The sequence below is a fragment of the Canis lupus genome, chromosome 20 (assembly GCF_011100685.1).
Source record: "Canis lupus familiaris isolate Mischka breed German Shepherd chromosome 20, alternate assembly UU_Cfam_GSD_1.0, whole genome shotgun sequence".
In the NCBI taxonomy this organism is placed as follows: domain Eukaryota; kingdom Metazoa; phylum Chordata; class Mammalia; order Carnivora; family Canidae; genus Canis; species Canis lupus.
Genome location: NC_049241.1, coordinates 32055428 through 32070518, shown reverse-complemented (window position 1 = coordinate 32070518; position 15091 = coordinate 32055428). Strand labels below are relative to the sequence as shown.

General features: G+C 37.5%; 1 protein-coding gene across 18 annotated transcripts in view; it reads right to left on the bottom strand.

The window, feature by feature from the left end:
- CFAP20DC (CFAP20 domain containing) overlaps positions 1-15091 on the bottom strand; it is a 243572-nt gene that overhangs the window by 128003 nt on the left and 100478 nt on the right. For all 18 annotated transcript variants that reach the window (XR_005374855.1, XR_005374854.1, XM_038565983.1 and 15 more), the window contains one exon: positions 904-1060. Coding sequence is in view for 16 of the 18 variants with exons in the window: in XM_038565983.1 (XP_038421911.1) it covers positions 904-1060 (157 nt within the window). In the remaining 2 variants the exon portion in view is untranslated. The remainder of the gene's footprint in view (positions 1-903; positions 1061-15091) is intronic.

Here is a 15091-nt window from a genome sequence, read left to right as displayed (position 1 = left end):
CTTCATACAGTACAGAGAAACATGAAAAAGTCTACTTCTGAACAGTGTAGTGAGGAAGAAGACATCCAGTTTTCCAGAGCAGCAATAACAGAAATTCTGGAACCTAGAGCCCAGCATTATGCTGTGTCTTATGGAGTCTTTCTCCAGTTTCAGTAGCTATTAGGGGTCTTCCTTGCGGCAGTCTTGTGGTAGGGGTTGCATTTGTTCTTGGCTGTAGCCCCCAAGCCTGACTTTCTGGATATCCTTGAGATTCTATGAAGGCTAATTTCCTTAAATAAATTCTTTTTTTCTGTTTCAACTACTTAGAGAGGATTCTATTGCTTGCAACTAAAAATCTTGACTAATTCACATGGTAAATGATATCATAAACAACAAAGAAAAATAACCCACACAAAAACATATCTTTGTGACATTCAGCTACAATAAAAATAAACATGATTCAGAGTAAAGAATGACATATGCTACAATTTGGATGAACCATAAGGACTTACGCTAAGTGAAATAAGCCAACGACAGAGAGACAAGTACTATATGCTTTTACTTACATAAGGTATCAAAAATAGTTAAATTCATGGAATCAGAGTGGAATGGTGGTTGTTAGTGGTTGAGGAGAAGGGGAAATGGGGAGTTACTAATCACTGGGTTTTGGTCAAAATTAAGAAGCACTCTCTAGTGTGTACAGCATTACATCTGCTGTACAGCATTACACCTATAGTCACTAATAACATATAGTACACTTAAAAATTTGTTAAGAGGATAGATCTAATGTTCGATCTATCTAACAGTGAAATAAAACAAATTTAGAAAAACCACTACTATGTACTAATACTATCCAAAGGTATGTCTATTTTTAAAAACATATTGGGGATTTAAAAAATCTTGATAGTAGCAACTTCAACATACCATCTTTATCAGCAGTGTCTTGAGGCTTGCATTTTAAAGTGAAGATCTTCCGTAGCTTACAGTTAGCTGAGACAATAATTCCATCCAATGACTGGAACACTGCTCCCTTGAATATTTCACTGGTAAATGCTACCAAGTCTATGCACAGATTGCACCACTAAAATAAAGAAAAGAAGAGTAAGTACTTTCTATAATCACATAGATGAACATGTCATCTACATTTGGATAATTCAGAGAATTGAGGCAATTGTCTGGATCAATCAGACCTAAACCAATATCCTCCCTGAAGCAAAACTCTATTTTGGCTTCAGTTTTCTTAAAAATTGCCTTGATTCTTCCAAAGAAGTCACCATAATCTAAACCAGTCACTGGTCATCTGGCTGTAGAGTTATCATCATGAGGCAAGATTTTGACAACTTTGGGAAATAACTCTGAATCTGTAGGCAGTATGCTAGTGGGAAGCTAATTGCAGGTGCGTTAGACCACTTAAATCCTGAAAATCAGGGATAAGTAGCCAATTGTTACTTCAAGGGGACTAATTTGATCATAATTAGCCACTTATATTTGTTAAAAAAAAATCGTAGATGAAATCGGAAGCTGGGTTTAAATGGTGGCCAGTGCTGCCTACTTATAGCCAATTAACCTATTGTACAGAAATAGATTCTTCCAAAGAATTTGTAATTATGCCTAGTATTTGCCAGTTTTTAAAGTACTCTTGCAGGGACTAATTTCTGCCCATTAAACAATTAGACTCCTCAATACTTCATCAAATGAATTCTCTAAATGGTCTGCCTGAGTTAAAGAAAAGGAGAAAGTAATCATTTAGTAAGAAATTAAGACATATTGAAGACTGCAGGACAACAACAGGAAAAATAATTTTTGAAATTGAAAGAAAGGTAGTATTTAAGGTTGTCTGTACTTCTTTTAAAATATCAGGCTCTTACATTATTTGATTAGAAGAACAGTTTACATAAGATTCATTTTATTAATCTGTCAAAATTGAAAGTTATATTTATTGATAAAGGAAATAATGATGTTATTCCTAAAGGCAAATTCTATTTAGGAAGGTTGATTTTATTATGAAGGAAAAGCCAAAGTGTTTTCCATAGTAGAAAAGTAAGAGAAATTGCAATAAGTTATTAATTAAATACATAAAGATTATTTGTAGGTGTCCCAACAATAAAATTATATTCCCAGACCACGGGAATGCTCTGGTCTTTTGGGTGAAAAGAAGTCTGGCATAACAAAAAGTGGGAAGGGGGGTTCAGTGTGATGCAATAATGAAGACTGGCTTGGCCTGCAGGGTGGTGAGCTCTGGGAAGGTGTTGGGGGGTAATGTGGGATGGGGCAGCAAGGCCAGGTTCTGGAAGTGCTCAAAGATCAGGAGAACCTTAAACTCCAGAGGGTAAGGTGTAGAGAATGTGACAAGAGTGGAGTACTGGGAAGTCTGAACAAACCCTGATACAGGACTATTTGGGGGTGGAAGGAAAGCTGAGAGACAAGACTAAGGCACAGAAAGACCAGTCAGTCATTCAGTCAGTCATTTAAGTATGAAGTGAGGAGGGTCTGGTAGAGGGCTAGTATAGGAGGTGGGATGTAAGGGGCAAATTCAGTAGGCATGCCCTATGCTGAATGAAACATCAGGGCTTGTTGGTAAAACCCAGGTTAGAGGGGATAGAGGTATTGGGGTTTCCAGAAATCCAATAATAATAATTATTATTTTATTCGCATCACTATCATTGTTATGTGGTTCCTATTCCTAAAAGACCTGGTTAAGATTATGTCTCAATTGCAATTATTCAGCTGGTTTGCAATTATTCAACTGTATTCATCCACTCTTCCCCACAGTTGCTAAGCAATTCTCAGGTGTTAGACACTGGGCATGACTCTGACATACAGCGAATAAGAGAGTCCTTCCAGTCTGAGAAGGGAGGCAGACATGTTGCATCTGTTCTATGTGGTTAGTGCAGAAGGGGCTCAATGCAGGAGGATGGGGAAGTTCAAGAAAGGCTTCTTTAAAAAAACATTTTAAAAATGCCCTGATATATGCAAATATAAGCCCAAACATGCCAAATTTTATACAAAATATAGTTCTTGTCACTACTCCTCTAATCAACTGTCAACTCTTAACTATTCTTCTCTCTGCATTTTTAAATAACATCTTTTGATTTATCAATTTTAGACATTATCTATTGTCTTTCTATTTTTAAAAATATTTATTTATTCATGAGAGACACAGAGAAAAGCACAAACATAGACAGAGGGAGAAGCAGCCTCCTTGCAGGGAACTCAATGTGGAACTTGATCCCTGGACTAGGATCACGCCCTGAGCTGAAGGCAGACACTCAACTGCTGAGCCAACCCAGCTGTCCCTACTGTCTTCCTAATATAGATAAGACTTGTAGTTCACTTACACATCCTACTTCTTCCACTGCATCTTCCCTAGGTAATTGTCTCTCATTCATTCTTTTCACCTTTTTCCTCAAAATCCATGTTCTGTGTTTTCCTTACTGTGACTATGTAAATACTGTACACTGCTAAGTCAGGTGATACTCTATGATTACTTGTTATACAACTTCTTTATATTTCTAGAGTTAATGATTGCTTTGAAAATTATCTGCTTTCTTGTACTTGAGAATCCAAGTTTTCCTGTATCTAGGAAAGGCTTGGAGGCCACATCTAAATTTGGTTTTGATTAAGGAATAATAGTTTCCAGATCCAGGGAAGCATGGGAACATGCTGGGTATTTTTTCTCAGGGCCTTTCCCTGTATTCCCTACCTCGATGAACCCTTCAGTGGGCTACATCAGTACACCCCATTACACTCCATAGGCTTGGCTTGGGAATTGCTGTTCACTTCCTTCAAAAGCTCTGAGTCCTGGGCCAGGAAACCAGGCCCTTACCTACTACATACTTTTCTTATCTGTCATAGTCAAGCTGCCATTATTCCCTCTGTTCAGATTCATGCATTATGGAAAGTGTTCAACAAATAATGATCCACATGTGTGTATTTATGACGTACAATGACATACATATATGTACATGCAAATATACATACTTTCAATCTTTCCTTTTATTTTTTTTAAGTTTTATTTTGATTCCAGCTAGCTAACATACAGCATTTTATCAGTTCCAGGTATACAATATAGTGATTCAATACTTTCATACATCATCTAGTGTTCATCATGACACATGCACTCCTAAATTCCCATCACCTATATAACCTACTCCCTCACCCACCTCCCCTCTGGTAACCATCAGTTTGTTCTATATAGTCAAGAATCTGTTTCTTGGTTTGCCTCTCTCTTTTTCTCTTTGTTTTGACTGACTTAATTTCATTTAGTATTATACTCTCTAGCTCCATCCAGGTCATTGCAAATGATAAGATTTCATTCTTTTTTATGGTTCAGTAATATTCCATTGTATTTTTATCCATTACTATTTTTCTATTCATCAGTCAATGGACACTTGGGCAGTTTCCATAATTTGGCTATTGTAGATAATGCTGCTAGAAACATTGGGGTGCATGTATCCCTTTGAATTATTTTGAAGTATTTTTGTATTCTTTGGGTAAATACCTAGTGGTGCAATTGCTAGATTATAGGGTAGTTTTAAAATTCTTTTTGAGGAATCTCCATACTGTTTTCTACAGTGGCTGCACCTGTTTGCATTTCCACCAACAGTGTAAGAAGGTTTCTTTTTCTTCACCTCACCAAAATCTGTTGCTGCTTGTGTTGCTGATTTTAGGATTCTGACAGGTGTAGACTGATATCTCACTGTAGTTTTGATTTGAACTTCCCTGATAATATGTGATGTTGAGCATCTTTTCATGTATCTATTGGCCATCTGTATGTCTTCTTTGGAAGAATGTCTATGCATGTCTTCTGCCCATTCTTTAATTTGATCGTTTTTTTTTTTTTTGGAGGTGTTGAGTTGTGTAATTTCTTTATGTATTTTGGATACAAAGTCTTTATTGGAAATGTCATTTCCAAGTAGCTTCTCCTATTCTGTAGGTTGATTTTTAGTTTGGTTGATTGTTTTCTTTATTGTGCAGAAGGCTTTTGTTTTGATGTAGTCCCAATAATTTTTTTTTTTCTTTTTGTTTCCCTTGCCTCGGGAGACATACCCCAAGGAAGTTGCTACAACTTACGTCAAAAAAGTTACTGCCTGTGTTCTCTTCTAGGATTTTGATGGTTTCAGGTCTCACATTTAGATCTTTAATCCAGTTTTAAAATTTATTTTTGTGTATGGTACAAGAAAGTGGTCCAGTTTCATTCTTTTCCATGTTGCTGTCCAATTTTCCCAACACTTTTTGTTGAAAAGATAGTCTTTTTCCCATTGAATATTCTTTCCTGCTTTGTCAAAGCAGGAAACTATATTGACCATACAGCTGTGGGTTCATTTCTGGTTTTCTATTTTGTTCTGTTGATCTATTTGGCTATTTTTGTGCCAATACCATACTATTTTGATGACCATAGCTTTGCAATAAAACTTGAAGTCCAGAATTGGGATGACTCCAGCTTTGCTTTTCTTTTTCAAGAATGCTTTGGCTATTGGGATCTTTTGTGGTTCCATACAAATTTTAATATTCTTTGTTCTAGTTCTGTGAAAAATGCTATTGGTATTTTGACAGGAATTGCATTTAATGTGTAGAATGGGGTACTATAGACATTTTAATAATATTTGTTCTTTCAATCCATGAGCATGGAATATCTTTCCATTTCTTTGTGTCATCTTCAATTTCTTTCATCAGTGTTTCCTAGTTTTAAAGGTATAGGTCTTTTCATCTCTTTGCTTAGGTTTATTGCTAGGTATCTTATTTTTTGTACAAAGAGAATGATTCCTTAATTTCTCTTTCTGCTGCTTCATTATTGGTATATAGAAATGCAACAGATTTCTGTCTGTTTACTTTGTATTCTGTGACTTCACTGAATTCATTTATCTTTACTGAAGTAGTTTTTTGGTGGAGTCTTTTGGGATTTTTCTCTCCAGCATGGCATCTGCAAATAGTGAAAGTCTTACTTCTTCCTTGCTGATCTGGATGCCTTTTATTTCTTTTTGTTGTCTGACTGCTGTGACTAGAACTTTCAGTACTGTGTTGAATAAAAGTGGTAAGAGTGGACAATCCTGCCTTGATCCTGACCAGAGAGGAAAAGCTTTCAGCCATACCCATATTGGCTATGAGTTTTTCATATATGGCTTTTATTATGTTGAGGTATGCTCCCTCTAAACCTACTTTGTTGAGGGCTGTTATCATGAATGGATGTTGTACTTTGTCAAATGCTTTTTCTGCATCTATTTAAATGATCATATTTATAATTGTTAAATTTTCTTGTTGGATTGTCCTTTTTTATTATGATATAGTGCCCTTGTCTGGGGTTGGTCTTTATTTTAAAGTCTATCCTTTCTTTTATTAATGTGATATATCATATTGATTGATTTGCAAATATTAAACTACCTTGCAACCGAGGAATAAATGCCACTTGATCGTGGTAAATGATTTTTAAAATATATTGTTAGATTCAGTATGCTAGTATTTTATTTTATTTTATTTTATTATTTTATTTTATTTTATTTCATTTATTTATTTATTTATTTTTGTGGTGTCCTTATCTAGTTTTGGTATTACCAGAGTAATGCTGACCTCACATAATGAATTTTGAAGTTTTCCTTCATTTTTTGGAATGGTTTGAGAAAAATAGGCATTAACTCTTCTCCAAATGTTTGGTAGAATTCACCTGTGAAGCCATCTACTCCTGGACTTTTGTTTCTTGGGAGTTTTTGATATTTGATTGAACTTTTTTGCTGGCTATTGGTCTGTTCAAGTTTTCTATTTCTTCCTTTTTAAAAAAATTATTTTTTTAAAAATTTAAGATTTTATTTATTCATTCATGATACACACAGAGAGAGAGGCAGAGACACAGGCAGAGGGAGAAGCAGGCTCCATGTAGGGAGCCCAAAGTGGGATTCGATCCCAGGACTCCAAGATCATGCCCTGAGCCAAAGGCAGATGCTCAACTGCTGAGCCACCCAGGCATCCCTTTCTATTTCTTCCTGTTCTAGTTTTGGTAGTTTATATGTTTCTAGGAATTTATCCATTTCTTCCAGGTTATCCAATTTGTTGGCATATAGTTTTTCATAATACTCTGTTATGATTGTATTTCTGTGGTTTTGGTTGCTATTTCTCCTCTCTCATATGTGATTTTATTTATTTCAGTCCTTTCTCTTTTCTTTTTATAAGTCTGGCTAGAGGTTTATCAATTTTATTGATTTCTTTCCCAAAGAACCAACTCCAGCTTTCATTGATCTATTGCTTCACTGTTGTTGTTATTATTTCTGTATCATTTATCTCTGTTTTTATCTCTATTATTTCATTCCTTGTGCTGGCTTTGTGTTTTGTTTGTTGTGCTTTTTCTAGCTCATCCAGGTGTAAGGTTAGGTTGTTTTATATGAGATTTTTCTTGTTTCTTGAGGTAGGCCTATGTTGCTATATACTTCCTTCTTAGGACTTTTGTTACATCCCAAAGGTTTTGGACTTTTGTATTTTCATTTTCATTTGTTTCCATGTACTCTTTTATTTCCTGGTTGACCCATTCATTGTTTAGTAGTATACTATTTAACCTCCATTTATTTGCGGTCTTTTCAGATTTTTTTCTGTAGTTTCATAGTGTTGTGGTTATTAGAAAAGGTACATGGTATAACTTCAGTCTTCTTATATTTGTCGAGGCCTACTTTGTGCCTTAATATGTGATCTCTTTCAGAAAATGTCTGATGTGCACTTGAAAAGAATGTGTATTCTGCTGTTTTAGGGTGCAATGCTCTGAATATATCTGTTAAGTCCACCTGGTCCAGTGTGTCATTCAAAGCCATTGTTTACTTGTTGATTTTGTGTAGGTGATCTGCCCACTTATGTAAGTGGGTTGTTAAAGTCCCTTGCTATTATTGTATTATCAATTAGTTCCTTTATGCTTGTTATTGTTTTATAAATTTGGGTGCTCCCATGTTGGGTGCATGAATATTTGTAATTGTTAGATCTCCTTGTTGGACTATCCTTTTTATTGGTGCCCTTCTTTGTCTCTTATTACTGTCTTTGTTTTAAAGTCTAGTTTGTCCGATATAAGAATTACTACTCCAGCTTTCTTTTGACATCTATTTGAGTAATAAATGTTTCTTTATCCACCCTTTCAATGTGCAGGTGTCTTTAGGTCTAAATTCTGCACAGCATATTGATGGGTATGTTTTTTTTGTTTTTTTTGTTTTTTTTCTTTTTTATTTATTCATTTATTTTTATTGGTGTTCAATTTACTAACATACAGAATAACACCCAGTGCCCGTCACCCATTCACTCCCACCCCCCGCCCTCCTCCCCTTCTACCACCCCTAGTTCGTTTCCCAGAGTTAGCAGTCTTAACGTTCTGTCTCCCTTTCTGATATTTCCCACACATTTCTTCTCCCTTCCCTTATTTTCCCTTTCACTATTATTTATATTCCCCAAATGAATGAGAACATATAATGTTTGTCCTTCTCCGACTGACTTACTTCACTCAGCATAATACCCTCCAGTTCCATCCACGTTGAAGCAAATGGTGGGTATTTGTCATTTCTAATAGCTGAGTAATATTCCATTGTATACATAAACCACATCTTCTTTATCCATTCATCTTTCGTTGGACACCGAGGCTCCTTCCACAGTTTGGCTATCGTGGCCATTGCTGCTAGAAACATCGGGGTGCAGGTGTCCCGGCGTTTCATTGCATTTGTATCTTTGGGGTAAATCCCCAACAGTGCAATTGCTGGGTCGTAGGGCAGGTCTATTTTTAACTCTTTGAGGAACCTCCACACAGTTTTCCAGAGTGGCTGCACCAGTTCACATTCCCACCAACAGTGTAAGAGGGTTCCCTTTTCTCCGCATCCTCTCCAACATTTGTTGTTTCCTGCCTTGTTAATTTTCCCCATTCTCACTGGTGTGAGGTGGTATCTCATTGTAGTTTTGATTTGTATTTCCCTGATGGCAAGTGATGCAGAGCATTTTCTCATATGCATGTTGGCCATGTCTATGTCTTCCTCTGTGAGATTTCTGTTCATGTCTTTTGCCCATTTCATGATTGGATTGTTTGTTTCTTTGGTGTTGAGTTTAATAAGTTCTTTATAGATCTTGGAAACTAGCCCTTTATCTGATATGTCATTTGCAAATATCTTCTCCCATTCTGTAGGTTGTCTTTGAGTTTTGTTGACTGTATCCTTTGCTGTGCAAAAGCTTCTTATCTTGATGAAGTCCCAATAGTTCATTTTTGCTTTTGTTTCTTTTGCCTTCGTGGATGTATCTTGCAAGAAGTTACTGTGGCCGAGTTCAAAAAGGGTGTTGCCTGTGTTCTTCTCTAGGATTTTGATGGAATCTTGTCTCACATTTAGATCTTTCATCCATTTTGAGTTTATCTTTGTGTATGGTGAAAGAGAGTGGTCTAGTTTCATTCTTCTGCATGTGGATGTCCAATTTTCCCAGCACCATTTATTGAAGAGACTTTCTTCCAATGGATAGTCTTTCCTCCTTTATCGAATATTAGTTGCCCATAAAGTTCAGGGTCCACTTCTGGATTCTCTATTCTGTTCCACTGATCTATGTGTCTGTTTTTGTGCCAGTACCACACTGTCTTGATGACCACAGCTTTGTAGTACAACCTGAAATCTGGCATTGTGATGCCCCCAGCTATGGTTTTCTTTTTTAAAATTCCCCTGGCTATTCGGGGTCTTTTCTGATTCCACACAAATCTTAAAATAATTTGTTCTAACTCTCTGAAGAAAGTCCATGGTATTTTGATAGGGATTGCATTAAACGTGTATATTGCCCTGGGTAACATTGACATTTTCACAATATTAATTCTGCCAATCCATGAGCATGGAATATTTTTCCAGTCTCTTTGTGTCTTCCTCAATTTCTTTCAGAAGTGTTCTATAGTTTTGAGGGTATAGATCCTTTACATCTTTGGTGAGGTTTATTCCTAGGTATCTTATGCTTTTGGGTGCAATTGTAAATGGGATTGACTCCTTAATTTCTCTTTCTTCAGTCTCATTGTTAGTGTATAGAAATGCCACTGACTTCTGGGCATTGATTTTGTATCCTGCCACGCTACCGAATTGCTGTATGAGTTCTAGCAATCTTGGGGTGGAGACTTTTGGGTTTTCTATGTAGAGTATCATGTCATCGGCGAAGAGGGAGAGTTTGACTTCTTCTTTGCCAATTTGAATGCCTTTAATGTCTTTTTGTTGTCTGATTGCTGAGGCTAGGACTTCCAGTACTATGTTGAATAGCAGTGGTGAGAGTGGACATCCCTGTCTTGTTCCTGATCTTAGGGGAAAGGTTCCCAGTGCTTCCCCATTGAGAATGATATTTGCTGTGGGCTTTTCATAGATGGCTTTTAAGATGTCGAGGAATGTTCCCTCTATCCCTACACTCTGAAGAGTTTTGATCAGGAATGGATGCTGTATTTTGTCAAATGCTTTCTCTGCATCCAATGAGAGGATCATATGGTTCTTGGTTTTTCTCTTGCTGATATGATGAATCACATTGATTGTTTTACAGGGTGTTGAACCAGCCTTGTGTCCCAGGGATAAATCCTACTTGGTCATGGTGAATAATTTTCTTAATGTACTGTTGGATCCTATTGGCCAGTATCTTGTTGAGAATTTTTGCATCCATGTTCATCAGGGATATTGGTCTGTAATTCTCCTTTTTGGCGGGGTCTTTGTCTGGCTTTGGAATTAAGGTGATGCTGGCTTCATAGAACGAATTTGGAAGTACTCCATCTCTTTCTATCTTTCCAAACAGCTTTAGGAGAATAGGTATGATTTCTTCTTTAAACGTTTGATAAAATTCTCCTGGGAAGCCATCTGGCCCTGGACTCTTGTGTCTTGGGAGGTTTTTGATGACTGCTTCAATTTCCTCCCTGGTTATTGGCCTGTTCAGGTTTTCTATTTCTTCCTGTTCCAGTTTTGGTAGTTTGTGGCTTTCCAGGAATGCGTCCATTTCTTCTAGATTGCCTAATTTATTGGCGTATAGCTGTTCATAATATGTTTTTAAAATCGTTTGTATTTCCTTGGTGTTGGTAGTGATCTCTCCTTTCTCATTCATGATTTTATTAATTTGAGTCTTCTCTCTCTTCTTTTTAATAAGGCTGGCTAATGGTTTATCTATCTTATTAATTCTTTCAAAGAACCAACTCCTGGTTCTGTTGATCTGTTCCACAGTTCTTCTGGTCTCGATTTCGTTGAGTTCTGCTCGAATCTTTATTAACTCCCTTCAGTTTTTTTTTTTTTTTTTTTTTTTGTATATCCAGTCTGTCGCTCTATGTCTTTTGATTGGAGCATTTAGTACATTTACATTCAAAGTAATTATTAATTGATATGTATTATATTATTTTATTACTTATTTTGTGGTTGTTTCTGGAGATTTTCTCTGATTCTTGACTTTCATGTTTTGATTTTCTTTAGTAGATATATTTGGATTTCTTTCTCTTTATTCTTTGCATGCTTATTAGTGGTATTTTATGTATGGTTACCATTAGGTTTGTACATAACCTCTTTTGCATATAGAAGTCTATATTAAGTTGAAGGTCATTTAGTATGAACCCATTCTTTTCTCCTCTACTCCCCACATTTTAGGTATATGTTATTATATTTTATATCCTTTTTTTTTTAAATCCTTGACTGATGTTTTTATAGAAACAACTGATTTTTACTTAGGCTTTTGTGTTTCCTACCTTTATACTGTCATTTTTGGTCTCTCCTTTCCTGTCAGAGTCCCCTTTAATATTTCTCACAGGGTTTGTTTAGTGGTCACAAACTCCTTTAGTTTTTGTTCGGGAAATTCTTCATCTCTACTATTCTGGATGATAGCCTTCCTGGATAGAGTATTTTCCCATTGCAGATTTTTCCCATTCAGCACTTTGAATACATCACGACACTACCTTCTAGCTTGCAAAGTTTCTGGAGAAAAATCTCCTGCTTGCCTTTTGGGTTTTCCCTGGTAAGTTAATGACTTCTTTGTCTTGCTGCTTTTAAGATTCTTTTATCACTATATTTTGCAAGTTTAATAACATTATGTCATGGTGTCAGTCTGCTTTTGTTGATTTTGATGGGAGTTTTCTGTGCTTCCTGGATCTGGATATCTGTTTCCTTCCCCAGATTAGGGAAGTTTTCAGATATTATTTCTTCAATTAAGTTTTCTGTCCCCTTTTCTCTCCTCTTCTTCTTCTGGGAATCTTAACAATACAAACGTTATTACATTTGATAGAGTCACTGAGTTCCCTGTTCTAGTTTTGTGTAATTTTTCTCTCTCTTGTTCAGCTTGATTACTTTCCATTACTCTGTCTCCTATGTCACTAATTTGTTCCTCTGCTTCTTTCATCCTGCTATTCATTCCATTAAGTGTGTTTCTCATTTCATTTGATGAGTGCTTTATCTCTGTTATGGTATTCCTAATTTCTGTGTTAAGGGTCTCATTCATGTCTTCTACTCTTTTCTCAAGTCTAGTGAATATCCTATGATCACTGTTTAAAATTCTCTATCAGGCATGTTATTTATGTTTCACTTAGATCTCTGGCTTTGGCCTTGTCCTATTCTTTCATTTGTAACAAATTTCTCTGTCTCCTCTGTCTGCTTCTCTATGTCTGTTTCTGTATGCTAAGAAAGTCAGCTATGCCTTCTGCTCTTGGAAGTAGTGACTTTTGGAAGAGGTTCTGTGATACCCTGTAGTGCAGTGTCCCCTGTTCACCAAATCTGGCACTTTAGGAGAGCATCTTGTGTGTGTTGTTTACATCTTGCCGTTGTGACTGAGTCACTTTTCCTTTTGGTGCAGTTGTCTGCACTGACTCTCCACCTGTTGTGGGCTGTGCTTGCTCTCCGTGGTGTTAGCAGGATCCAGGTAGGCCAGCTCTGATGGGGCATGCCTACTGCAGAATTTGGAAGCAGGGTGGCAGTATTAACAAAATTTGTACTAAGCCACTCCAAAATGCCATGGTGGCTGGGAGATGCATGAGCTGGGCACAGCAAGCAAACATGGCTGGGCAAGGCTAGGCCCAGCACATGGGGGTGTTGGGGGCATGTGGTTGGTGCAGTGCAGCGCAGTGACTAGGCCTGGTGGGGTGATGATACACAGTGCGCAGTCACAGCTGTGCACCTGATGGTGGATGGGATGCACTCTCATGTATGGGGGTAACTAGCCGGGTGCAGCCCAGCAGATGTGTGCAGTACAGTGCAGTGGCCATGCACCCAATGGCTGGTCAGGGCACATGTGCGGCTTTAATAAAATTTGTCCTGAGCACAGGGCCAAAGCCAGCAGACTTGGGAGTGTGCTCGTACATAGGAGAGATTGTGGGCATGGCACATTTGCTAGTGGGTCAGGCAGAAGTGTCTATGTAGTACTGCCTCTCAAATGTGCCTCTGTGTTTATGCTGGGGATGGGGGAAGAGAATGGCACCTGCCAGTTCCATTGCTTTTGGAGACATCCCCTTAGCATGCTTCAAAATCAGGATGAAGAGGTCTGTCTCCTGTTTTCAGGACAGGAGATTGTGATTGTGCAAATTGCTGGGTATTTTTTGTTGTTGTTGTTGCCTCTCCATGCAGACTGCTGTCTTTTTAAGGGCGATGACCCAGCTATCACTCATCTTCCCAGTCTGCCCAGTTTGCCTAGTGCTGGGTCAGCTGACTGGTTCCAAGTACCACCGATCTTATAAACTGACAGAATTTAGCTCCCACTGTTTTTTGTTTTGTTTTGTTTTTTTAAGTAAATTCTACACTCCACGTGGGGCTCAAACTCAGAACTCCGAGATCGAGAGTTGTATGCTCTACCAACGGAGCCAGCCAGGTACTCCAGCCCCTCTGATTTTTAAAGCCAAATTTCATGGGGATTAGTTTTCCCCATTTGAGCTCCCTGGGACGAAGGCCCATTTCACTGCCTTCTCCACATGCAGCTCCCTCCATCCTACAGGCAGCTTCCCTCTGCCTTTCTGACCTTCCTAAACTTTTAGCTGCAGCTTTGTCTCTGGATTTAGTTGTGGAGTTTTGTTCTTCCATTCTTCAGATGGCTTTCCAGTTTCCATACAAGTCGGATGTGGATGATATCTAGTTGAAAATATGGGATGGGGTGAGCTCAGGGTCCTCCTGCTCCACCATCTTCCTAAGATCCCCCTCAAGCAAAATCCTCAGTCTTTTATTTTATAATCACTCAACTAGTCCCATAAATGTGTGGGAACTGATAACTTTTAGTGAATCCATCTCTTATGAGTACAGATGGGAGTTGTTCTGAGAAAGGGAATAACTTTCACAAATCTCCTTTGGCTAGAGGAAATAGAAATTATTTTTTGGTTTAACTGGTATTTATAAAGGTTCCACTTTTCATAATGTCCAACAAATAATCATTCATATAAATGCTGTGACATACTTTCTGAAGTTTCAGAAAAGAGTATGAACTCTCTACTCTCAAAATGCGGATTCCCTGAATTACAGCTGATCTTTATAACATATTATTTTCATTATTCTTGGTGATCAACCATTCTTAAAATCCCTTTTTTGAGTTCTCTTGATCTCTAATCACTTTATTCCTACATGTAAATGTCCAGGAGGGAAGAACTCTTGATTTAAAATATTCCTAATTATGAATTATGTACTAGGAAGATAGCAATATGACAGAGAAAAGACAGTTTTGCTTAGGTGTTGCCTGGATTAAAAAGAGAGTTTATGCTATTTAGTTCCAGCATGGAATTCTGCATAAAGAAACTAACCGGCAAAGGGTAAGAGAATAATTTAAAGCATGAATTTCTAGTTTTTACTGACTCATGTTTTGGTCCTATGGCTTTATTATATTGGTAAAAGGCCAGCAGATGGTGTGAACACACACATACACACACACACACAACTTAAATGCATGCAATAACAAGTTCTTGGCCATCCAGCACTTTTTGATCTTCCTTGCCATTACTGCAGCAAAGATGTGACAATAATTGAATTCATTCTGCCAGTAGAGAAAGAGCCTGAGTCACTGACAGTGCACAGCTCTAGCTAGTGAGTGTTGCCAGTGAGTGTTGCATTTCTAAAAGGAAATCACAAACAAGAAACCACAATTGCATAACCCAGCAATCCTAAAGTACATCTCTTCTCACAATTTTAGGAACTCCTTCTGTTTTTGTGCTTCT